At 43.0% G+C, this 26,014-nt stretch overlaps 1 protein-coding gene across 4 annotated transcripts in view; it reads right to left on the reverse strand.

Annotated features, from left to right (window-relative positions):
• Nucleotides 1-1,938: 1,938 nt before the first annotated feature.
• The window catches only part of NUP188 (nucleoporin 188), a 28,050-nt gene continuing 3,974 nt past the window's right edge, over nt 1,939-26,014 (reverse strand). For 2 of the 4 annotated variants that reach the window (XM_080562368.1, XM_080562365.1), the window contains exons 5-44: nt 25,599-25,679; nt 25,087-25,131; nt 24,376-24,468; nt 24,118-24,237; nt 23,488-23,699; nt 22,599-22,713; nt 21,889-22,089; nt 21,068-21,157; nt 20,450-20,515; nt 19,799-19,918; nt 19,147-19,273; nt 18,870-19,025; nt 18,387-18,513; nt 17,690-17,777; nt 17,525-17,601; nt 17,232-17,346; nt 16,771-16,891; nt 16,473-16,539; nt 15,929-16,054; nt 15,058-15,191; nt 14,573-14,679; nt 13,567-13,773; nt 12,756-12,925; nt 12,335-12,404; nt 11,626-11,693; nt 11,213-11,408; nt 10,606-10,683; nt 10,154-10,239; nt 9,578-9,723; nt 8,242-8,423; nt 7,670-7,870; nt 7,057-7,149; nt 6,670-6,828; nt 6,160-6,297; nt 5,623-5,697; nt 4,711-4,920; nt 3,787-3,918; nt 3,581-3,651; nt 3,019-3,148; nt 1,939-2,794 (exon numbers count right to left, since the gene is read on the reverse strand). In XM_080562368.1, the coding sequence (XP_080418494.1) occupies nt 2,624-2,794; nt 3,019-3,148; nt 3,581-3,651; nt 3,787-3,918; nt 4,711-4,920; nt 5,623-5,697; nt 6,160-6,297; nt 6,670-6,828; nt 7,057-7,149; nt 7,670-7,870; nt 8,242-8,423; nt 9,578-9,723; nt 10,154-10,239; nt 10,606-10,683; nt 11,213-11,408; nt 11,626-11,693; nt 12,335-12,404; nt 12,756-12,925; nt 13,567-13,773; nt 14,573-14,679; nt 15,058-15,191; nt 15,929-16,054; nt 16,473-16,539; nt 16,771-16,891; nt 17,232-17,346; nt 17,525-17,601; nt 17,690-17,777; nt 18,387-18,513; nt 18,870-19,025; nt 19,147-19,273; nt 19,799-19,918; nt 20,450-20,515; nt 21,068-21,157; nt 21,889-22,089; nt 22,599-22,713; nt 23,488-23,699; nt 24,118-24,237; nt 24,376-24,468; nt 25,087-25,131; nt 25,599-25,679 (4,971 nt within the window). In that variant the 3' untranslated portion in view covers nt 1,939-2,623. Of the gene's footprint in view, nt 2,795-3,018; nt 3,149-3,580; nt 3,652-3,786; nt 3,919-4,710; nt 4,921-5,622; nt 5,698-6,159; nt 6,298-6,669; nt 6,829-7,056; nt 7,150-7,669; nt 7,871-8,241; nt 8,424-9,577; nt 9,724-10,153; nt 10,240-10,605; nt 10,684-11,212; nt 11,409-11,625; nt 11,694-12,334; nt 12,405-12,755; nt 12,926-13,566; nt 13,774-14,572; nt 14,680-15,057; nt 15,192-15,928; nt 16,058-16,472; nt 16,540-16,770; nt 16,892-17,231; nt 17,347-17,524; nt 17,602-17,689; nt 17,778-18,386; nt 18,514-18,869; nt 19,026-19,146; nt 19,274-19,798; nt 19,919-20,449; nt 20,516-21,067; nt 21,158-21,888; nt 22,090-22,598; nt 22,714-23,487; nt 23,700-24,117; nt 24,238-24,375; nt 24,469-25,086; nt 25,132-25,598; nt 25,680-26,014 lie in introns of all 4 variants that reach the window. The other 2 variants (XM_080562367.1, XM_080562366.1) reach the window with 1 other exon arrangement.

A 26,014-nucleotide genomic window follows, 5' to 3' on the forward strand; every position in this document is an offset into this window, starting at 1 on the left:
CCTCGGTGTCTGGTGTGGGGTCAGGGCTGTTCCAGCCGTGTGACTGCAGCTCGTAGGCACAAGCAGCGCTGTCCCAGGGGCAGAGGGGAGCTGTGCCACGCTGTTATCCTAGTCCTGGAAGCTGGGTGTAAAAGCAAAGCAAAGCTCCTAATCCTTCCTGAAACCCTCAACGTGCCTTAAGCTTGTTAATGTCTTTCCCTCCCTTTCCAGATGACACATCCGAGTTGTACTACAGATTCATGAGTTTTAAGAAACAACAGCTCCTCCTTAACCTGAAGCAAAAACAGAGCAGCAGTGTGACTTCAGCTGCTGAGAGACTGCAAACGCTATTCTAACTCTAACAGCCCTTTTTGTTGTTATGGAAACTAGATCGGCTGCTAGTTTAAAATCCTAAAGCCTTGTCCCTAGCCCCCAGCTTGGAAAGGAGGGATGGAAGGAACTCCTGGGAAAAGAAGCTGTTAAAATGCTCTGTAATGTAGCAATAGCTCCAGTTTTTACAACTAACAATCTCAAATGGAGTTAATAGAGCATCAACTTCTGCTGCCGTTTCAGTGAGCTTTACCATAGCAATGATTAGCTTCTGCAGATCTGTACCTGCCCCTTCCCCTCCGACTGTGTGTACCTCTCCCCCAGTACGGTGGCATCCCTGTTACCCCTCTCCTTGATACGTTACAGAAAGAGAAATAACAGCTTTAGCAAAACCAGCAGCGGCGCTTAATGATGCAGAAAATGTTGTCTCTTCCCTCAGAACAGCCAGGAAGTCTGCCCAGCACCAGCACTCCTTTCCCCCAGCGGTAGAGAAAGCAAAAGAAATCTAGTGCTGCTTCTGAGGGGTTTGGCAGTAACAGGCTTAACAGCCCTGAATATTACTGAGCTTGTTTAGGGATACTGAATTCTGGCTCTGCTTCCTGTCCCCACATTTCTATCTTCTCTGTAAAGTTCACCTTCCCATCTCCGTGTCTGCACTCACAGCTCCCCTGTGGCACACAGTGTTACCCGTTACACGTAACCCCAGTCACACGCAGCACCTGCTGAGCACGGCCATCCAAACACGATCAGACTACTGCCACAGCACGCCCCTCCCTGTCAAAGCAGCTCACCTGAGTTTTGGGGAGGTAATCAAGCCCCTCTCCCTTCTAAGACCACTTCACTCCAGCCAGTTAGTTCAAATCTCTCCAAAGCCTCCAGGGTGAGTAAAACTAGATCAAACAAGTGTGACAGAATTTCATCATCACTTAAAAGCTTACAAGGAAAATAGAACAACCCTCAAAGCAACATCATCCAATTTTCTCACCCTGGTCTCTTAAAACCATCAAAATTAAAAAGGTTCTGACTGGTGAAGCAATCAAGTGTCTCTTTAGGAAAGAACTAGTAGATTAGTAGCTCACAGCTACATTCAAATTTAATTTCGTACCTTAGAAAAGTCTGTCTAAATTTCAGGCTTTATTTTAAGCAGCAGTCACTGACCTTCTCATCCGGTCTCCATCACATGCTGAGCCTCAGAACCTTAAGGAGTTTGAGGGGGAGACACGACAGCACGATAGAACTTCGCTGTAAACACCTCGAAGTCTTTCTTCTAGCTGGAACCTGCACCCTCCCCAGCTGCTGCAACGGATGTCAGCCCCTTGGAGCTATGCTCAGAGCAACCTGTGCTCGCGGACCACACCGTGTGCAGCAGCATCAGGCTGGGGGTTACTGCGTAGCCATGCTCGTTTAAAACCTCCTGTGAGCTCCCCAACGGGAGAGTAAAGGAGTGGGTGTGGGAAAGCCAAAGGAGTCAACCTTGGATTATAAACTCTTCAACTGTATCTGGATTGTCACTCACAAGCCACAACTCACCACTGTTAGCTGGTAACTGATGCGGTAGAACTACTATGCAGAAGAGGCAGAGACTGGTGCTGCAGGCTGTTACACCCAGTACAAAACCATGAATCCAGCTGCTGTCTATAAAGGTTTTAATATCAGTATAAATAGGGCACAGTTACAAAAAATTGCAAGACTGGAGCAATGGAATTTTGACTTAAAAACCTTGAGTGAGGCCTTGCTCTTCAGAAACACACACAACACACAGACTGCAGGGTGGAGGGGAGGCGTGAGCACACATACACCATCTTGCCTTGAACCATTCAGTACAAAAATAGGAGTAGAAAGATGGTCTCTGAATTGCTGGCTGATCCCTAGGTTGTGCCTTAACTGGACTCTGACTGTAAGGGAGAGGCAGATTGCACCTTGTGTTAAGAGCAGAGTTAATGCCCAGAGGGAAGTCTGTCCCCTCTCTCCATCCAGCCCCAGCTGCCCCAGCTGGGAGGTACAAGCTATAAAAATAAAGGTTTTGACTGTTCAGCGCTTGTACCTGGGCCAGGACGCTCTAGCAGGTGGAGCGCGGGCTGCTCACTCTGAGGAGCCCCTCTCAGCTCTCCTTACATTCGCTCTGCTTCTGCACCGCAAGACTTCAACGGGATCTCGCTGCTGCTGTTACAGCTCGGTTCACAACGCTGCCCGGACCAGGCCTCCCTCCCGCCCCAGTCCTCGTTACAAGCTCTGCCAACGGTGATGCCTTCTGTGGTGGACATGAATCGTTCTGGTGCAAGTCCTGCAAAGGGAGGCGGCGGCAGAATCGAATCTATCTCTGCACGTGCCGGACAAAGGCCTGCACGAGCTGAAACAAAGGCTCCTGCCCCTCAGGACCCAGCTTGGAGGCAGACTTTCCCTGGGGAGAGGGAAGGACCCCGCTGGCAGGTGAAGAGGGACCACCACGGCGGAAGTAACGAGACAGGCTGGAAAGCAGGGTACTCTGAAATCAGAAGCACGCAACGAGTTAGGTTCTTCCAAGCACGCATCCCTCTCCCTCCCCAAACAAGGTGGCACAGGAACAGCCACCACTGCCTGCAGCCTCAGATACCTAAGGCTGGCGGCTCACGCAGGAGAACGGCTGTCCTGGGCAGCCAAGGACAAGCGACCTTTCCCCACAAGACAACTCACACTGAACGGTGAGAAAGGATGGTACAAACTGCTCACCAGCTCAGAGCTGAGCTCCTGTTTCATTCGCTGCTTATCACGGGGATGCACAGCTGGGTCTCTCAAGTACCGCACGGCCTGGGAGATGAGCAGGTAGAAACAGTTTTCCATTGTAAACATGAGCAGAGACCTGTGCAAGGAAACGCAGATCAGCAGGAGCCAGACATTCTAGGTTCACCCTTAGAAAGACTTCACCCACAGAGTACATGTGACAGAACGCTGCTGTAGCTCCGATTTTGCTCAGGCAGTGATAGCCAAAAGCTATGGCCTAGAGTAGAAATCCTGTGGCCACAGGGAACTCTTGACTTAAATGTACTGGTAAAAAAGCTTTAAGCAACTTTACCTGCATCTTCAGTGGCAGACTTAAAATGGGATGGCTTCACACAGCCTCCCCAAAACATCCCTCCTTGCTTTGGACGGTCTCTGATGGGCTACCTGAACTGCTTTGACTCAGAATGAGAAGCTCTGAAGATACACCAACACGTCTAAATCTCAGTTCTGATCTGAGGAGCGCTGGGTTCTGCTCCTCAGCCATGACTAAATAAAAGAGCTAGAAACTTACTTGAGGGTTTTGGTTCCCTCTTGCATATTCAGCCCTGCAGCTTGAGGGAAAGGTTCCTTCTTCTTATCCAGCTGAGAGGAAAAAACAACATCAGAGACAGCAGATACAAGGGAATAAATACTCCCACACTTCAAAATATAAGCTGAACAAGTTCTCTGAGGTTACTGCAACAGCTGTGATTTCCCAAACAGAGAAATGGCAAGTACCTCTCCCAGCATGTTCAGGGCCACATTGACCGTGGCAAGGAGGGTCCCAAAGGAAGGTGCGACGTCTGAATCAAAAGCTGGTGTGGTGAAACTCAAAACAAAGAGCACGTTGTACTCTGCAAGGTCCAGTGACTGAGGAGAAAAGGAAAGAGGAGTGAATGACCCTTGAGGCCATGAGTATGCTACTGTCATGGTAACAGGAATATTTCATCCCTGTATCATACTTTTTGTATGAAGAACTTTAAGCACTGAGGTCCCTTCCCAAATCTCAAGCGTGCAGCCAGACCAGCAGAGTGCTCTGCAGAGTGCTACACACGCAGACTGTACAGTTCTGCTCACAAGCATGAGCAGAGCCATACAGCTCCCAGACTGTGTAGCTGTGTAGTCTGCCACTCGGTGGCAAGCTAAGGTAATGACTGCTTCCTGGCTGTTTACAAAAGCCCAGGTAAATGTAACCTGCAGGCAGCCCAAGGAAAAGCAAGTAACTATCCAGGAGAAAGCAGCAGGACCCTGCCAGATTCAAGGATTACACCTTGCTTGTCTGCACTTGGAGACCAGCCACTAGGTCACACCTGCACAGGAGGAGAACAAGAGGTGACCTTCGCTGAAGACCGACACACTGAGCACACAAACCCAGCTGGGTTACGGGGCTGCTGCACTAAGGCTGTGTGTACACAACGTAGTGCAAGTCACACCAAAGCTCAGCCAAGCCAAGCTTTTTTTTCTCCAGTCCAGCGCCTGATAACTAAGGGGAGTTCCTTGTGCCCCACTTTCCTGCTTTGTGCAGCAGGACAGCGGACAGATGTAGAGCGAGGTCACTGGCTCAAGCAGGACAGGCTATGCCTCACTTCATGGACCCAAAATATCACTTGGGATGCTGGAAGCTTCCCCACCCAGGTAGCAGCATCTCTGCTCTTTCCCTACCTGATCAAGGAGTATCTGGCAGACGTCAGGGGTGAAATGGCGCAGGGCAGCAAGAGATTTGCTGAGGATCTTCAAGAGGCTGTACTGCACCATAAGCAGTGCCTTCTGCTCCGCTGCCTCTGACTCAGGGCTGGGATGTTTGGAAGAGGCTTGGGGATTACGCTGCACTCGTGGAGTCACACTCGATGGAAGGGAGTCACCATTTTTTGTCTGTAGAGAGAGAAAAAACTTTGTCTTGGACACAGGCATGATTGTTTTGCACTAAGACCGATGCTTTCAGGGAAAAAAATGCTACAAACAGAAGGAATGAGGAAATAAGGCACCCAAATTCTGTCACCTGCTAGAAGCATGAGAATCTGCACTTAGTGTGCATCGGGGGGAGGCACTCTATTCTACGGGGGCTGCTGCAGAGGCTGTTCAGATCTCACATTCTGGGAAAAGAATCCCTAATCATCACACACCAAGCCTTAGCCATGCTGAAACAGCACAGCAGTAGCAATCCATTACCTCCACCTCATATTCAACAAAGGATTCTCCAAGAAAAGAGCTCTATCTCTTAACCAAATTAAACCACATCAAGGACACCACATCAGTAGTGTCTTAATTAATGGCCCTACAGAACACTACAGCAATGCAGCTTTCTTGCTGCAGTGTAGGCAGCTCTAAAATGATAACAGCACCACTCAGGCACTGGCTGCTGTTTCTTAAGGACTGGCTTTACACAATCTAGAGTTTGTAAAGTCTGGACTATCATTCAAAGATTTTTTGCTATGTAAAGATGCAAATCCTAGCTATTGATGATTGTTAGTAATCACCACTGGGAACAGAGCCTAGATATTGAATAGTATCTGTCATTTAACAGGGAGCATAGGTGCACAACACTCCTAACTTGGTTCAGGATCCCCATCTCACCTGTAGGTAATGCTGGAGCATTTTGCGGCTGTGCAGGAGGGAGGTACAGGCCTGACACAGGTAACACAGATTCACCTGGAATAAATAAGATGAGGGAGAAACCTCATTAAAGAACAAATGCCATCCTTTCATTGCCATTGGTGGAAGCCAGAAAAGCCAGCTAAACAGAACAGCGTGACCATAAAAAGTCATGCAGTCTCTAGGTTTCCCAGTATTTTCTCTGAGTCACCTGGCACTGGGAACTGAGAGTCAGATGTAGAATTCCCCAGGTCACTTTTCCAAGCTACCATCTCTCTGTCCCCCACACTCATCTTTTTATTTATCAAATGTTAGGTAAGGACCTAACACTTGTCCTTGCTCAGTTCAGGACAAGGTAGAGGTCTTCGCGTTACAGAACAGACATTTAAATTCTCTCTGTAATAATTCCTACTAAAAGAGCAGTAATAAAAAGGTAATAAAGTGCCACTTTCTCTTACCACATCCAACTTCCTGCACTCCAACACTGTATATTATCTACAGCAGTATCCTAACTCCTACCTGCATGTCCCTCATAAGCTGTGGCAGGTGGAAATGCCATTCCTTTGTGAAATTTGAGAGCTGGAGAATGAAGCCAACAGTGTGATCAGCCTCTTCTAGACAGGCCAAACTCTGTACGGTCCGTACTGCATTCAGGCACTGGAAAGGACAGAGAAGTAAATCAGGGCAGTGATGGCTGAAGCAGGGAGTCCATTCCCTTCTCTAGAAGAAAAAGATGATGATGCAGAGATCTGCCCTTAAGGACAGAGAATGCTTTCACAAAAGTAGCCACACAGCATATGGGTCAGAGACTCACAGCACTTTATATTCTTCCATCAGAACAACCACCTCTTGCCTCACTGTACGGCTTGCAGGCTTCCTGCCTTCTCCCACTATTTAATTATTTCTATTGTAAATCTTTCTGAGACAGGAGCAATGTCTTTTCAATGCTTCTACAGTTTCTGACACATTTCCACTGCTACTGCAACAGAGAAGCCAAGTGAGCCATCACAGAGGAAGTACGTGACATACCTGAAGGATCCTCTCCTGATGGACACCAACAAAGTCCATTGCCTCCGTCAGGAAGTTGTATCTCAGCGTCTTAAGAAGGCGCTCCATCAGGGACATGGAGAGACGATAAACACCAGGCCAAGAGGGAGCATCCAAAGACTTTCGAGATGAAGCAGATGTCTGAACAAAACAGATGTAAAAACAAATGACTTATTTACACTGCTGCCCAGCGTGGCACATTCCACAGCCCCTTCCCTTCATTTTGGAAGCCTTCACGTTCTAGGGGAGCTGCTGTCCTCCCACACCCTGGGGGCTCCTCTCCAGCCAGTCTACAAGGCAGAGCAGGGCAAGCTCTCCTGGCACATTCCCACAAGCTCTTCTGGCACATTTCTACCCAGAAGCACCCACCTGAATGGCTCCATTACTGCTGAGCTGGTACACGCTCAGGAGGGGCAGGCAGACACTCTGTGTGACACCAGCTCCAGCCACTGCTGCTGCTCCCTACAAGGCACAGAACAAACCACCATTAAGATCTGTATGCATCTCCCCTAAGAAGAAGTACTACAAACTCTCTTTCTGTATCATCTAATTTGGTAAACACCTAATCTTTGAGAAGAGATGGCTTTGGAATTATTTTGCTTTTACCTTAAATCCTCCAGAAAGTTGAAATTGTAATAGATAAATAACATTTTATTGCAAATAATGAGAAACTAGGTTCCGACACTTAATACTGCTTTAAATAGCTGGGATAATTTGCATTGCAAAAGAATACGTTCAGTGAAAGTGCCTGCTCTAAATTACAGGTCTGCTCTGGCTGGCTCAGCTCGTCCATCCTAGACTTATCACTATCTAGAACAAGGCAAACTAAGCAGGCATACAAACAGGACCTACTGCTTGCCAGCCTCTAAAAATCCCTTTAACTACAGAACATTGTTCAGCTGCAGCGCAGACAGAATAACAAGATACATGGCTGCAATTAAAGATGTATAGCTCTATGCTTTCGTTTCTCAGGATCTCTCACCTGTTGCGTCCTTGCTAAAGTCAGCAGTAAATGTAATGAGGCCTCTGTGAAGTGAAGGTTTTGCTTAACTCTCAGACTGATCTCCAAAGCAGCAAAAACAGTAGGAAGTACAGGGACTTTCCTAGTAATCTGTAGCCAGTAGTCTCCATCTTCATCAACTTCACAGAGCTCTTTCGCCAGATGCAGGCCCAAAACACATACCTGGAAAGGAGAACAAGGTAGAGGCTTGACATACATACCAAGAAATATCTCTTGAAAGCATTTCACAAGATGATCTAAAGCTCAATCATTCTGAGAATCATAAATTAAGGCACCTGGTGTCCCTCATACTCAGCAAAATTTCTCGCTCTAATAGCAATTGTGGCAATGTTTCTTGGGACAGATCTGAAGGAAAGGCAGCAACAGTCAATTTCCCAGACTGACATGTGCCAAAAAGCCACGGAATAATTCTCAGGTAGAAACTGCCAAAGCTTCCTTTAGAGGCAGCAGGCTGTGAGGGGAAGTTGTTCCAAACACACACAAAACTTTTGTTTAGAGAAAGACACTGCAAATCAGGTAAACAGGTCCTCTACCCCATCTCGCTGGTCCTTGTGTTTGACTCGGGAGACATCATCTGTTTCCATGCTGTCCTTGTCATCTGTAGCATCTCCCAGGGTCAGGCTGTGCCGAGTCTGATCAAAGAGGGCAATGACCTCGTCTTGGAGTGTTTCACACACACTGAGCACCAGCTGGGAGTACTGTGGGATCTCATTCACTGTGACATACACAGGAGAGACAACAGTTAACACACAATCCTTGTGCTTAGGTTTCCAGTTTAACCGATAACATCATTGGTACACATTCCTTGGAGTCAGTATTTACTATTTTCATTTCAAAACCTACAAAACAGATGGCCAGGAACTGTAACTAGGTTAGACGATATAGGAGGATATAGTCAGTGATAAGATTACCACCGGAATAATAAAAAACATACAGTTTTCCCAAGAAGTCATAGAAGTTCATGACATTTCAAAGCACAAAGCAAGTACTACTATGGACAGATTATTCCGTAGCGCTCACTACAGCATTTCTTACCCACTTCTCCAGACTGCTGGTACCAGTCCACGCATGCAGCCTATGTTCCATGAGTCATCTAAGTACTACGTTCTCATCAAAACCATTATAGGAAATTGCACCACCTTTTACCACGATTGAAAATGCAAATTCATCAGCAAGAAAAATGTTTAAAAAATAGAATAATTCTCCTCTTCATTTTCTGAAAGATATGGGCTTGCAGTGCCCAAGCAGTGGGACAAGGGCTACACTCAGGTGAGCTGACACACTCCTCAACACCACAAGTGCCTTTATTGCACAGCACAGAGAAAAAGTGCCCAGATTTCACTGAGAGTCTTCAAGTACTACTGCAACATACAGTGTCCCAGAAGTGACTGGAGTAACGACCAAACCAGTTTCTCCATTTTTTAACAAAATGTACCCTTGTAAGATTTTCCTGTGTTTTGCATAATTTGTTATCTCTAACTAGAAATTGACATTAGGACTTAAGCTCTACATTCAGTCTGTGAGATGGCATTACTGGGGTGTGCCTACCACACCTGCCAAGCTATTTTCAAAAACGCGGGAATCCTATCTTCATCTCTATCAAACTGATCAAATACAGGGGTTATTGGTGGGGAAAGACAAGACAAGGGAAGACATGCATATTGTGACCAATAAAACTAAAACTAGCTAAAACAAATCAGAAAAAAAAAAATAGAGTCCCACAGGCTTCTCTACTTTTTCTCATTTGTTTTAGCTAGTCAACATCCTGCTCTACAGCTAGCATCACACACATACTGGAAACACGAGAGCGTTAGGGTGTATTCAGCCATGGCAGCCCTGCTCTTGACACTTGTACATACACCACCTCACCTTTCATCTCCTTCATTTGCAGCACAGTGATAAGAGCTGAGAACACTTTGGCTTTTGTTTTCTCCATCATCTGCTGATCTGCCTGTAGTATTCCCTCCAGAATCTGCGTCAAGGAGTTTATGATTTTATCCACAGAACCCAACTCGCTGACAACAAAAAGGGAGAGCTCTTCAGATTAGACAAGATCCCTCAATAAATATATTGGCTCAACTGAGCTGTGCGGATCATAGGTTCTATGAGCCACACAAACAAAAACAGTTCCTCCAAGCAAACTTTAAGTCACTACTTGGATCTCACTAAAGACATTCCACAACACAGTCAGAATGCAGGACTATCACAAAAGCTTTTTGATACACTTTTCACCAGCAAGCAGGAAGCCAAACCATACATTTATTGCCACAAGTTCTTTCAGCCACAAACTACAGGTATTTGCCATCCCAAAAGAAAAGTCCACGATAAGGCATCAATTTCCTCCCCAAATCACTAAGGGGAGCTCACAAGAACAAAACACTCACACACAATCTCCTAAGTTTTTATATTTAGCAGTGACTAATAACGATCCATGCAAATACCTACCTCTTCCACTGCTTCAGCAGGATCAGAAGAAGGGTACAGAGCATAGACCCCAGCTGCAGACAGGATACCGACATGGGAACTAGAAGCTAGGAAGAAATATTACAAGAGTTAGAGGTGCCAATATTTACATACTGGAAACGCTCAGCCCAGTACTCAAATGCAGAAATGCTCAGCATCGCCAATTGGCCAGGCTGGATCTTCAGCTGCTACCAGCAACAGGGGACCTGGACTCAGGATGCTCTGCAGGGCCACCCACTGATGACAAGAATGGCACACAGTAAATAAAAATTTATAAGACGCTCATCGATTCAGGAGAAAGACTTTGTTTCAGCCCAATTTCACCAGATCTAAAACAACCTATGATGGCAAACAACTGCAGAAATAGAATTCCTCATAATACAGAGGAGATGAGCAATTGGGAAATTCAAGAACTAAGAGGTACAAGCACCTACCAAAACCTTGGTCCCATTCAGCACATCCAGAAACAATTGCTGATGAACCGCAGAATCAGTCAGATGCATTATATCTGCCTAAGAACCACAAAGACAAAGACCAATCACACGTAACAGAAGATACACACTTTTTCCAATCTAACATCATTGTACTGTTTTTGTTACTTTAAGAATTCACCAATTTTTTTTATCTGCTGAACGATACAATTTTACAGAGCTCACTGAAGTACATGAACAAAGTCAGCAATGGCTAATTTCCTTAGCGGGGTATCCCTGCCTCACTTGACTCAACAAAATCTAAGTAACTCTGTAAACCTGAAGAAAATTGCTACAAAAATCATATACTACCTCCCCTCTGCTGAGAGGGGCAATATGCTCAGTTCTATTAAACAGCAAAACACTGCCTACTCTAAATTTATACAATGCTTGTACCAACTTGTGTAGTAAGCATATACATAACTGAACATATACATAACTAAAAGAAAAAAGAACAGGGCATTTTCAGTGTGGGCTAGCTAGCCCTCAGAAGTTGACACTGTGTTATTCAAAGTGTTAATTTCAGATTATTACGAGAGATAAGAGGAAAAAGTCCAAGGGTAGCTCTTACATGGCTTGTAGAAATAATGAGCAGCATCCTCCAGGCTGAGATCAGCATTTGATATTCTGTCACGGAGGCACAGCTGCTACCATCTGTCTCTGCCACATGATACGCCAGTAACTTCACATATTCTGACCAATAACCAAAGCGCTTCTTGTTGGAGAAATTCTTCAGCGTGTCTTTCAGGGACTGATCCAGTGAGCCCCTTACCAAATCAAGAGCACAAGATCAGCATATTAAAGGGAAGTTACGCTCGGAAAAACAAACTCAGTGGGAGAAGACTACTAAAATGTTATTCAGCAGTTACTGTAGTATGTGCGCTTATTTCACAGTTAATTTTAATAAGTACTGTGTGTTCTCATTCCGGCATACAAGGAAAGTAGTAACATTCTCGCCTAGAGGAGGGACTACCAGAGACTCACTTGACAACATAGTAGATCTCCAAGCAGATGATCTTCATGATTAATGCACAGGTGTCCAAGACACTGAGCTGCAAAGACAAAAAAAAAAAAAGAAAAATCTGAGCACTTTGCTCTGCGGAGTGAGTGGAACTCTGATTTAACCCTACCCACCCACTCATAGTGACTGATCATCCAGTTTTGCAGGAAGGAGACTTGTTTCTCCCTTGATAGGAATAGTTACGTCATTTGACTAAAGACCGGTGAGGATAAGGAAAGAATGCTAGGTTCAAAGCAGCAGCCAAACTGAGTGAGAGCACAGGCTCTTCATAACGAAGGGGAAAACTCCCACAGAAAAGAATGCAAAGAAGCTAATCAATTCCCCCGGGATATCAGCTAGCCTGAGGTATGCCTTAAAAAAGATCTTCTATCAAACAGCATACACGGATACCCTACATACAGCACACCTTCCAAAGAGTGTTTACACAGATGCCAGATAACATCTACTTTTGTTTCCCATGTGGGAAAAAAAAAAGAATTTCAAAAGATAGTCCGTTGTTGCATAGCTGGTCTCTGCAAAGCCAGAAAGTGCATGCTTCAACTGCTGCATGTGTTTAAACCAGTTGATCACACTTCTTTTTAGAAAGCTGCGAGCACAAAGAGCCACAGCCACGCTCAGAAACCCACTACGAAAAGAACATGCATCTACCCAAAATCAAGGCAGTTAATTCACCTCTGATGTTTCTGAAGGTGGAGGAAGGGTCCCGAACAGTGGATTGGTCAAATTTTCCCAAAACTTTGGCCTAAAAGATACATGCAGAAGTAGTATCAGTTATCTCCTCCACACCACATGCCCAGAAGCATTTTGACTGTTCCAAATGTCACAGAAAATACCCGTTAGTGCACAGCTATATAATCATGCATTTACAAAAGAAACAGAACAACATATATTTGCTTCTGAACACACACACACAGGCTTCTCATCTTCTCTCCCCAGAGACAGTACAGATCAAGTTCAGAGCCCACAAACTGCATACTCTTACCAAGACACACAAAGACTAGGACGCAATTGTCCCTGAAAAGTCTGATGAATCCAAGAAAAAGTGTTATGGAAAAAAGGCAGCAAAACGCATTGTAGGAAGACAACAACTCACTTTGTCCTCAGAACCAGCATGGCACTATCTCGGCGGTCCTGCCACAGAGCATGCAGGAAGGCAATGGCAGCACGATGCAAGAGGGGCGGGCACCAGTACCTCTCCTGTTGTTTGGAATCTATCAGCTCTAAGACTACTTGGAGGCAACTCCACTCTCCTAAGCTGAACTCCTAGAGCAAAAGGAAATGAGAGAGGTTACAGCTCCACTATGTAGGCACCTAATAAAGCAGAAGGTGCTCAATTCCACTCAAACCACAGACATACAAATAAATCTTGAGTATGTGATGCAGAGACATACTTTGTAAATGTCTACAAAGAACGTGTAACAGGAGAGAAAAAAAAATGTATTTTTTTAGGGGTATAAAAAATGAGCTAAGGTAAGACTTGGTAAGACCAAGTGCCTTAGAAAAGGTCCCAGCCCAAGACAACCTTCAACTGCAATGCACTAGAGACTGAGTGGGTATTCTGGAAAACTGATACCATTGTATATCAATCCTCCCACTGAATGGCCACTGTCAGACTCAAGAGAGAAAGTCACAGGGATCTTTGGTCTGACCCAGTACGGATGTTCTTATGTTAACTCAGTATCTTCCTTGAAAACTGGGGAAAGATTGTCTTCAGTTGTAGGGAAAAGTGAAGCTGGGACAGCAGCACATCCGTTCATTGCAAGCACATGCTGCATTTACTTTTACATTAGGCACATCAGGCTACACATAAGACCTACTGCATTTTAGAGATCAATGCCATAAGACTCCTAGGAATGTTACAAGGAAAGACTACTGAGTCCCCAGGCAAATATCTGCTCTTCTACCTTTGACCCATCGCTGCCATCCTTGACTTCCAAGTTCAGGAACAGCTCAATGAGTCCAGGCTGTGTCTCCACTGCAACTGTAAGGAATTCCAGTATCATGACCTTAATACGCATGTCCTCAATCTTGCTCTGCAGGCGGGTGAGGAAGGCATCACGGATAGCAGCAGCATCACTACCAAGACAAGCATAAACGGACATGGGAGCAACCTGCAAAAGGAAAAAAATAAAATTAGAAAAAAAAGGATAACGTCTCTATTCATAAATGTGACCTACATTTTAAATCGAAACTTCAAAATGTTTGACACTGAATCTAGGAATATATATAAGGGAAATCAAAAGTAACAGTTATTGTCATTAAGAGGGAAGAATCTTGCAAAGTGATCCAAATTTTCTTCTTTGTCAATTTTGCTTTATCTCTCATCTATTTGTAAGGGAGACCGGAAAGGACAAAGAAAACAGACTTCGAATAATGCTTCTCAAAATTAAAAAAAAAAAAAAAAGAGATGGATTTAAACACTTAAATAGAACTGCAAATACATTCTAAGAAGTATAGCAGCCAAAAAGAGCATCTCTGAAAGGCAAAGTTGAAAGCTCCTGTTAAAAACTTAAATAAAACCCACTTCTCAGTAAACATTCCATTTAAGGAATTAAATTTAAAGTGTAGAAATTGTATCTGAGAACATAACTTGAGAAAGTCTTTCAAAAAAGTGAAAACAGGTCAACTGGAGGTGAAAATACTTTTGCAGAAAACACCCTACTCATGTGAAGACTGTCATCGAGATGCAGAGAGACTTCTGAAACAGCAGAGTGTTGTGTTAAAAGAACTAAGGACTCTTTATGTGATGCTTTATGTGCTCTAATATACAGCTTTCAGTCCACGCTACCTTCAAATGACTTGCACTAAGCTCCCAGATACAAGCAAGCCTGAAATTATCTTGAAAGAATTTCAGTGGTGGAATCAGTTACAACAGGAGAAGCAAAGGAGCCCTTGTGAGGCTCGTCTTACCGTAGCCAGTCGCTTGAGCAGCTGGATGGCCAGGCGTGGAAGTGCAGGGTCATGCTTGTGGTAGATGTATTTGGCCAAGACCGCAATAAGGTTGTTTCCGTGTGCACCTAAATAGAACAGTTAAAACCAAAGAGAAGAAGCTGCAATAAGATGCAACTATTTAACAGAACTACTTTCATAACAAGGTGAGAATTAGGTCAGTCTTCCAGAAGACCAAGGCACAGACCCAGTCAGATGATTTGCTATATTCTGTAACTACACACACCCTATTACAGCGCAGCAAAAAATTAGCCATATTTCCTTAATAAGCTGCCTGGTGGAGAATAATGCCTCAGAGGATGGAGAATGGGCCTTCTCCCATCACTAGAAAGCACCTTTTGGAAACATCAGAAACTCTAATACTGTTTGTAATGAGAAACACACTGACTCTTTGCACATAACAAAAACCACAGCTTCCCAGGCCATCCCCACAAAGAAATACTTACCATGCTGAGTAAGGGCCTGCTCTAACGGAGACACCACGCTGGAGGGGGGCTTCAACCGTATGACATTGTTGGTAACCGAGAATGCCAGCTTAACTGTTTGTATCAGCAGTTGACCTTGGCCTTGTGTCTCATCACTGCATTTCAAAAATGAAAACAAAGTAACTGTGTCAACTGTCATTTATTATTTGCACAACATTCAAAGAGGAAATTCCATACTCTTGTCAGTCAGAGGTTGTAAGACATTTTTACTCCCTGTCATGTCACTGCATAACAGCTGCTGAAATAAAAACCCCAACATAGACCCTCTAACAACCCCAACAGACCTTGTAACAACCTTCCAATACCTAAAGGGGGCCTACAGGAAAGCTGGCGAGGGACTCCATATCAGACAGTTTAGTGATAGGACAAGGAGTAATGGCTTTAAACTAAATGTGGGTAAATTTAGATCTGATGTAAGGAAGAAATTCTTTACTCTGGAGGGTGGTGACGAACAGGAACAGGTTGCCCAGGGAAGTTGTGGATGCCCCATCCCTGGAAGTGTTCAAGGCCAGGTTGGACGGGACTTTGAGCAACCTGGTCTGGTGGGACATGTCCCTGCCCATGGCAGGGGGTTGGAATTCCATGATCTTTAAGGTCCCTTCTAACCCAAACCATTCTGTGATTCTATAACTGCACAAAATGGAGAGTGCGTAGTAAAGACTACACAAGGATCTGTAACAAATAAGGCTTGCTCTGCCTGAACATACAAGACAGGCTCCCATGGATAATGACCGTGTTGATCCCCAGTTAAGTACTATCCAGTTAAAGCTACATCTCAAATATTATCTGTTGCTTCTTCCCTCACACTACTGAAATAAAAGACAAAACTCACCTACTGGACTGGGAAGCCACTACCATATCAATAGTGTCCACACCGATTCCCATGATGTTAATGACAGCTTGCCCTGCTTCAGTGTTGGCCAGGCTGAAGATGCACAAGGACTGAAGGCTAGGGGCACTGCTGGGAGACACAAACAACGCAGGACATCATCACGTGCAGTACTTTCCCACCTAGCACTTCGTAAACTACCATAAAGTATTTCTTAATTTCTACACCCCCGCCTACTTCATTCTTCCTTCTACTTTCTTCAGAGTGGTTATACCAAATAGGAAAGTGGATGGCAGTTTGTCCCACAAAATATATTTTCTCTTTCTTCATCAGGTATTATAAAAACCAATGTGCTTTGCTCTGTCCCTAATCTTTTTCTACCCTTCCTGTACTCAGTAATGCAGAAAAGCACTGAAATCAGCACTACACAAGCATGCCATTTCTCTCCTAGTAACTTACATCCAGAAACTGAAACAAAGATGGTGACACAGCCCTCCTGCACTGTAAGCCAGGCTACTGCAGATTTGAAATCCATCGCCCATCTTACCTACTCCGAGGATCCATTTCAGGGCATAAATTCAGTATAGCATGAATCAACTGCAGAATTAGGCATCCTGAAACAGAGATAGAATGGACTACTCAGTTCTCAGGAAGATCTGTTGCCTAGTCTGTAATATTTCCAAACAAATCGCAGCATCTAGCAATACTGATAAATGCACAAAGCAAATCTTAAATATCTGCTAGAAAAGGTATGATAAAAAGTGGGAAAAATTCACAAATTCTCTCCAATAAGACAGGTGATCCTTTTTAATCTCTTCACCTTCTCCCCTCTCAAATATCCTTACCAATTTTCTCTCTCACTCCATGAGAGTTATAACGCCATTTGTGGTAATTTGGTAACATCTCCTTCAGGACAAACACAATGCAGGGCACAAGTCCTTGGCTCTGGGTGCTACCAAGTTGTCCCTAGGAGAAAGGGAAATGTTATCCTTCCCCTTCTGGTTAAAGAACATGAAATCTTTGGTAGGAAGACAGGTCATTAAAACATGAGAAAACCACTGAGCACGAGGACACAGATTTACCAGCTATTTTTATTCTTTTATAGATAAGAGGAATCAAAGCTGTTTTTTGAAACAACCACAGAAAGCACAAACCATGGAAGGTTCCTTCCATGGAAGGAAGCCTCGACCAGTGATTACTCATACAGAGCCATTTCCCAGGGGATGCCAGACACTGCTGTACTTCACTTTCCTATCGTAACAGCCTACAGCTGGCTTCACAAGCAGGCCAATACAGAAACACTCACCCGGACAAGAGTTGTGATCAGGTTCAGGAAGGAGATGGTAACGCTGTACTCCCCTTGAGGCTGTTCTATGCTCATCAACAGGTTTCCATAGCCCCCAGCATTCATTCCCTCTGCACTGTGAAATGAGCAAGAGGGTTTGTTGTATGAATAGCAGGATTTTGACATGAGTGAGAGATGTTGGATGCATAGATTCCACAAACCTCAGATTTCACACTGGCAAAAAGGTCTTATGTTATGAACAGTTCAGGACAAAAAAAAAAAAAAAGCTGGGGTTGGGAGGAGGACATGAATACCTAATCATGTGATTCATACTGGACACTGGATTGGCAACAAACGGTAAGAACCCCGTATGGTGAAGGTCAGTCCAAACCTGCAAGAGAAGAAGTAGAGATACTCCCTCTCATTCACATAAACATGCCTACTAGTTCTCAAACCTAGAAAGCCCAGAAGGTTCTTACCTTGGCTGGCATTCGAGCAGCCAGTACTGTCAAGCAATTGACACAAGAAGCAATAACGTCCACAGGGGGAGAGATTACAGTTGTCAGCCTGGGAAAGAGAAATATTATGCATAAAACGCACTGCCATCTGTGACCTAGCCTATATACTGCTGTTGGAATTAAAAAAGCATTTCCCTCACTGAGGTACACAAGCACAAAACCTACACTCTGGTGTAGACACCAGTCTGCACTGTCAGTCTAGACTTGACACCTCTCCCTCACACCTGAATCAGATCAATTTCCTGCAAGAAGCAAGGCTCATAAGGCAGCAGGCTGTCACAGTGAACAATGACTATTCAGCAGATTGACTGGGGGGATAGTTAATAAGTGTAACTCTTCTACCACCTGGAAGTTACTGCTCTAATTGTATGCTTTGTTCCCCTTTTATGTAAGCATAGTTGCCAATAAAAAAACCTTTAAATGGATAAATTTGTACAACTCATGAAAGAAGTGAAAGAGGGATCATTCTGCTGCGTCAAAGCGTTCAGCAGCATGTAGCCAGAACAGTCCTTTCTGACCACCTGCCTCGGGGAGTTGAAGCACTGAGATATACTTCTCTCAAATCTTTTGTCAAAATAGGTAATTAACTGTTCTTCCAGCTCATTGTACCTTCTCAGGTACTCTGCTGTTAGTGGCTCCATGCTGATCAGTGACTTACCTCTGCAGCAGCATGTAGATTCGCGACGTGATCGGCAGAAGGCAATCTGCTATCGATACATCAGTGCTGATGACTTTATGAACCAGATCAATGATTGGCTTCACCCTCTGGCAATGCTGAATCACATCTGCGTAAAGAAAACTAACATCAGAATGCAAAAATCATACTTACGCAGCAAAGAAACTTAGAATAATGCACATTAATCTTACCACACGTCCCCTGGATTGTTCCCCATACCAAAAATTATTTATTTATTGTATCTTAGCTTTTCTCTCATCTAAAATTCATATAATCTCACTGCAAGCTCTTGGCCTTTTGCAGTGAGTTATCATAATTTAAAACACACACAAACACACACAGGTTTCTGGGAGACTACTCCAAGCTCTTCCAGAAGTACTCAGAGCTGCTCAATCCTGCTGTTAACCTCAAGTTGATACTAAAGAACAATTATTTATTCTCTTTTATACTCCCAGCCTATCTCACCTGCTGTTGAAACAACATGGAGCAGCATTTCAATCTCACAGGTAAACAGCGTCCAGCTGCTGTACGAATACTCCCATCGTACCAAATAAGCTCGATCATCCAGCATCACTTGGCCCACTGTCCCCTGAGGTATCCGCAGATTTGTCTGACCTAGTCCTAAAGATTGAAGAAGCAAGGGAAATCAAAGCACAAGTTTCCCCATGAGTTAGAAACCAGGTAAAGAACTAAATTCCCCAAAACACCTGAATAAAGAAAAGGTTAAGTGCAGTTTCCTTACCAAGAGGATAGAGGAGCTTTGGAGCCTGTCTTCGCCAAAGTGTGCCATCTTCATGAGAGATCACATCAGGAGGTTTATGCTTGTACAGTTCAATGTAAAAGGACATTTTATCCAGGAAACTGTATACCTGCACAGAGAAGGAGCGTAAACAACATGGCCGAAGAGCCAGACCCTCTTAAAAATTAATCAACGAGGTCATTTCCAGGAATAGGCAAGCTTTCCTTATGTAGACAATAACCTTCTAATATGTCAACCCTACTAAAACATTAGATGGTCCACACGCCCAGACAAGTCTGATCTAATGCATCAGGAACTTCTTACAAGAAGGTTGAACTTCTTTCAACCTGAAAAATGAGATAGAATTTACCTATTTTTTTTAGGATTAATGGCTGATATTTTTCAGAATTAATGGCTGAATTTATCTTCAGCTGTTGGAGCTGGAGAGCTTACTAAAAGCCAGAAAACAGTACCCTGCAACAGAAAAGGACTTAAAAAGGTGCCCTGTGTTAGATAACCGACATAAAGCTTTTATCAAAGATTGTAAATGAGATATGCACTTATAGTGGAAAGAGAATCACACAGCATTATCACATAACACGTTACCCCTGTCTTGAAATAAATCATCTCCCAAACACCAAGAGAGATTCCGTACCTTTTTTGCAGTAGATTTATCTGACACAAGGGCTTGGAGCAGCTGAAGGAGAGGAGTAAGAAGATGGGGGAACATCCCACACACACTGTCCAGGATAATGCCCAGACCTGCAGTCGGTTCCTGGTGGTAGAAACAGAAAACAAATGTCTTATTGTTACAAAGAAATGATAAAACTTTCTCAGTATAGCATAAGGATACAGCTCCTTTTTAAGTTGTACATTTGACATCAATCATGCACAAAAGTATCACTCCAGTCCTTGTACAGACTAAAGCATGAGGCATTGTGCAAGTAATAAGGCAAGAAGTAAGACTAATGCATTACACATCACCCTATTTCTGTAACAACAACAAAATAAGCATGATGCTTTTGCCAGCAGTTAGTTCAATCTTTGCAATCCCAGCCCTGGTTTAAACTATCACCTATATTAAAACTTGTTCCAGTATCCTTCAAGAGTAAAGCCAAGGATGTACCTAAAAGGCAGGAAAGGGCAAAGGTAAATCAAAGATCGATACAAACGAACACTGGCTCCTCAGGGCCTTCTAAAAATGAGCTAACTAAATATGATCAGTCTGTTCTTTTCCTAAAAAGGAATCTTTTATCAAGTTTTTGTTATAAGCAAGGTAGGTCAAAGAAGTTGCCAGCACACGCACCGTCTTCCAGAAGAGCTGAGGAATGCTGGAAGCTGCCAGAACTTCACACGCAGCATCAATTATGTCCTTCAATGGAAGAGAGGAAAGAGAAGTTAACATTTAACTTTACAGGGAGGGTTCACATCCCAACCAAATTCTGTCACATCTTTGGAGTTTAAGTTTCCATGCTTACTAGCTAAGATGGAACTAATTCCTCTAGTCAGAACAGAAGGAAACACACCACACGCACAAACTCAGACCACATGGCAAGTCTAATGCCATGCTCCTTATCAAGGAGTGGACTGGCCAGGACAAACATGCCCACTAAATCTGCAAAAGGCTACATGATATCTTCTTAAACTTAAAAACTGAGTACGTATTATTTCCATTGCTTTGGAAATAACACATCAACAACTAGTTTCAAATCCCTAGGACTTCCATATGCTATGTTTCATTAATCAGTAAACACCTCTGAAGACTGGTTTACACAACGCACATTTAGTCAGTCTTTTAGATCGCTCTAAATCACAAAGTTTGCTATTTCAAATGCCGCACTAAAATTTAACTGAAGTAATTAGCATCACTTATGAAAGGTTATATCAAATTAGTTAATAGATGCAATGAGTATTGGATGCTTACCTGCTGATTGCCCAACGTATGTAACTCCAGTGATGTCAGGACAAAGGAAAGAAGCCCATAAATACACATACAAGCTGTGCTGACAATACACTGGGAAGAAAGAATACACAAGACCATTAGAGGAAAGATTATGAATTACAGAGCACACTGCATAACAGTACTTAGTCCGCTTTAGAAACTGTGGGCACCTCTGAGTAACTGTCTCTATTGTATATCCTTGCTGCAGTCAGCAAAGGGGCAATACAATAGGAAGCAGTCACGACTGAAGCCACACACAACACGAAATACTTCACTGAACTGTGAAATTTTTCACTGCTTCTACCATTACCATTAAAAACACAGAAAAAATAGAAGCATTCAGTGTTCAGAGAAATCAGAAAGATTTGCTTTCACTGGTTTCTGCCTACGAAGTCATTTACCCTCATATACTGTGTTGTCTCATGAAACCATATACAGAGAACAGTGCAGAGTTAGATCAGCTAGTACTCAAGACCTACACTGGCAAGTACACCTATGGAGGCAAATCAAAAAATGTGATTAAAGTAGTGTATTCTGTTCAAATGAGATATAGCTCCTCAACTTACAAAAGTTGTTTTTTTATTATTCTTTTTTAGTTATTACTTCATCATAAAAATCTGTTTAGTATCAGTTTGATTTTTACTCTTCACTGAAAGAAGGTGATATGACAAAACGTGCTCTATTGCATGCTCTGGTTCAAACCAGATTTAGTTGGTTCAAAATCATCCACTTCCCAAGACACCTTTACATCGTTAGTAGTTAAGAGCCTTTAAGAGCTTACATATATGACTGTAAGAACTCACATTCTTGCCCCCACTGCTCAATGATCGCAGAAGTTTCGTCAGATACTGGAACACGTTCAGCTGGATAGCATTGCTGCCCATTCTCCTGATAACGTTTGTTGACTCCTCTGGGTTTATGGTATGACGGAGCAGCGCCCAAGCCAAAAGCACTGGAGCATGATGTGAGACATCTCCCAACTGCAGCAGCTGACTGTCCATTTCCTGCACAGAGACAAGAGCAAGGCAAGTGAGATCCTGTGAAAGCAGCTCATGCTCAGCAAGCATGTAGCCGATAGCAGGAAGGTGCAAACAGTCAGCCTTCTCTTGCACATAATCATTTCAAATATGCAACTGACCAAATTATATGGCTGCAGTCTTGGTCTGTTTTTGTGTGTGGTTTACTGACTTACAGCTGTTCTAGCCTCAGATGTCCTCTGTCCTAAAAGCCCTGAGGCTAACAATCTTCTGTTTCATTCCCTTCTCATGGCCTACTTCCCTGCGCGCACCTTTCTTTAGAGAAAGGCTCAAAATAATCAAGCAAATATAAGTGGGAAAAGAATTAATCTCTTTCTTATTTGTCCCAAATTGTTACGTGGCATGCTAGCTCTTACATTTGGTCAACAAACACAAGGACCAGAAACTTACAGATGTAATCTTTTTAACAGCACTGCTTGGATAACCAAAGTTCTATATTGTTAAGCCAAACAGGGGTTATTCTGCTACTGCTTTACCTGGTGGATATGTGAATTATTGGCTAATTTGTGCTCATCTGTCCTATCATCCAAAGCTCGCTCATGGAGGGCGTCAATTTCCATGCCTTCCACCAGAATAAGAGCACTAAAGTAGCTGCAAGCAGGAAAGGGGAAAAAAAATCAAGTAGGTTAGACACTTCATTTAAGAACTCAGTTTTAAAAAAGAAATTGATAAATGGTCAAAGAAGAACCTTTAGTTTGCATGGGTTCAGTTGTTCTCTGAAGCAGTAAGAAATTAAGATGAAATTAACAGCAGGTTATCCAGATTTTGTCTTGAAATGCTAGTATCTGACAGATTAAAATCTTCAAAATTATCATTCCTGGTTGAACAGCCAAAAAAGTCTCTGAAATTTCAAGATAGCTTTTCCACCTTTGAAAGTCTTTACCACTCACCAGGATTTTCATTCCTTCTGGCTGCATCTTGAGTTATGTCCCACAAAGCAAAATGAAGACATTATCGCCACTATTGCGAGCAGACCCACGAGACCTTGTGCTGAGGCAACACAGTTAACAGTACGGGGCTAACCTCTGCACAGGCAGCAACCAGCCTCTGAGCACAGGACTGTGAAGATGCAGTTTTGCTTTACCACTAGACCATCTAAGAACAAGTGGCACTGTCTTCATTGCCATTCACACCAGAGACAGCTAGCTTAAAGCCAGTATATGGATGCCTCTCTATTTTGCAATCATGCCTTCATTTTGCCACAAACTTCCAATGCGACCAGAAAATATATTTCACCTTCATCACAATTAGCTTAGCTTGAAATAGTCATGATTTTAAGAGGCAACAGAGAGAATTATAAAATATTTTTTTTACTGAGGAAAATTATTTTGTTCTGTACTCACTTCACAAATACACTTCACTTACCCGATACGATCCACCAGGTGATCCATGCTCTCATCTACCAAGTGTCTGTTGGTTTGTCTAGTGCCAAACCCCTGTTCTTTGAACATCTTCGCAAATTCTAGAAGCTCATCTGGTCCCATTTCAAAGTATGCATAGTAGAGGAAGATGACTTCCAGCAGCATGGACTGCTCACGGAGGCATTGCACAAACCAACGAGAAACCTGACGCTCTGTCTGCACAAGGGAAAGTCCTACTGTCATACACAAAGCTCACAGATCAGTCAGAGCAATTAGAAACCAGGACATGCTGAAGCATTTCAAAGTTTGCATAGTCAGTGGTTTGCACCAACTGCAGGAAAAGCCACTATAAATACAGAGTATACTGATGCAAAGAGATCGTAAAGAGCTGCACAAAAATGGATCTGCAAGCCTAGTGCTGTCAACAGATTTCTTACAAGGAAGAATACGTTTCAAACAACTCACTTTGTTTCTGAGCAAAAGTGTGTTCTGCTAAACAGAAAACAATTTTTATATTTCTTGGACCAAGAGAACCATCCGTTCTAGCTGCATCTGCACATACACATCTTCCAACACACTCTGTACCACGAAAGACTATGTAAGTTTGATAAAGAACGGTATGAAAAAAAAATACCATGAGATTTCCATGTGTTTCCCATGTAGGAGCTTCTGCTTTGTACAGTTCTTCATATTGTTTCCGGTAATTAGGAATTAGTTCCTTTCCCAACTTGTCGACACACTGGAAGTATTGTGCCTAAAAAAAATAAAGAAATGATCTTTTCACATGCACACCTATGCGCTTTTTACAATCACAAGTAGACAACTTCTATGCAACTTAAGTATTTAGCCTATTTCAATGACACCATATCCAGGAAAAGGTTCCTGTACTCACTGTATAAGGGTGCCTCTCGTCCTGAAAATAAGTGAGTAGATGGAGGACACAGCGCAGAATACAGATCCTCTCTTCATAGTAATAGTCAGCAAGCTGTGAATATAGAACGTCACCAATATCAGTTTGGTATTGTGTCCACCTCTCATTCACCTTCCTGCCCCACACACAGCCAAGGCCCTCAGCACCAGAACACGTAGGGCTCAAACACTACAGATGGAGTTTCAACTAAGCAGTTTTAAGCTATCTGAAAAAAAAAAAAAACAAACCTTAATTAACTTTACAGAATTCAATAAAAAATGCCCATAGGGACATGTCTATAATTACACTGCTAACTGAGAAAACTCAGGAAAGGAATGCAAGAAGATACAGAGGTCACCTCCCATTCTTAATCTTCAGTAATCTCTACCAGCTGTGATCATCACTCTATTTCGGAGTTGTCACTTCAGATAGCAACACACAAGCCCACAAGCTTTGGAAAATGTGGGAGCATACATCTGACCAGCTAAATTCCTTGACATTGAGCCTACAGTTTCCTTTCCATAGCAACTATTAACACTGCTCAAATATATATATGTCCATCCCTATTTCAGAAGCATCTTCTAAAATTTGTTCGTTATATGAAGGAATACTTCAATTATTCCAAGGTTTCTGAATCCACAGAAATAAAGTTGGTTCTCAGATCAATAGAAAATACAAACGGAAGTGACTAACCTTCAGCATCAGAGCCTGACTCTGCCTTTCATCCTGAAGAACTGTCTAAAGCAAACCACCACAAAATAAACAATTACTTATTGCAGAAATATCAACTGACAAAATATTCACAAAAAATAAAGACTGAAAGAAATGAGAGAATTTTTCTGTTTCTTTTGGAAAGACAGATTCCAAATGTACAAAGTCAAAACGTTCATTAATAACTATCTGTTTGTTCATCTCCACTCGCTCTCCTTCACAAATCTGTAGCTTTGCTGTATTCCTGCGACAGAGGAAGAAGCTGAATCCCTGCAGAGAGATTCACGCAGGAAGAGGTACCAGAACGTTAGGCTTAGATATCTGCTATCGCATTTCTGTAAAGCGGCACTTGAGCATTGCAGGTTCAGAGAATAATAATTACAAAGTCATTTTCAAGTCAGAATTTGGGCTTGTATGTGACCATAATTCATCAATAAATTACTGGTACTAAGGAGAGATGCAGAGTGAACAGAAAATAAATGGGAGCTACGGACCTTCAGGGAGTCTCTTGTTCCTCTGTAATCTTCTTGAAGATAACACTGTAACAACTGCACACTTTGCTCTTCATCCAAACCCTGAAAAAAAAGAGAGATGCTCTAAAGTGAATAAAAGGCAAGTGAATTAATTTAAGACAAAGATTCTCTCCAAATACTCACGCAGCCTTTCTCTTCAGAATAAATAATTTCCCAAATACACCAATAGATTTTTTTTACTTTCCAGGGTGACACTTGTTCAAGTTAGCAGTTCCATTTAAAGAAAAATACATAAGCTTTGATGTCATTTAGATGTAGCCAGATTAACTTCAGTGAAAGGAGCACAACACTCATTTAAATAAAGGTACAGTCACCAGTCACCTAATTCTAATTTCTGGCTTGAAGGACCATAATCTTGCAGCAAACAGACGGTATTT

The sequence above is a fragment of the Anser brachyrhynchus genome (genome assembly GCF_964034855.1).
Source record: "Anser brachyrhynchus genome assembly, chromosome: 19".
In the NCBI taxonomy this organism is placed as follows: domain Eukaryota; kingdom Metazoa; phylum Chordata; class Aves; order Anseriformes; family Anatidae; genus Anser; species Anser brachyrhynchus.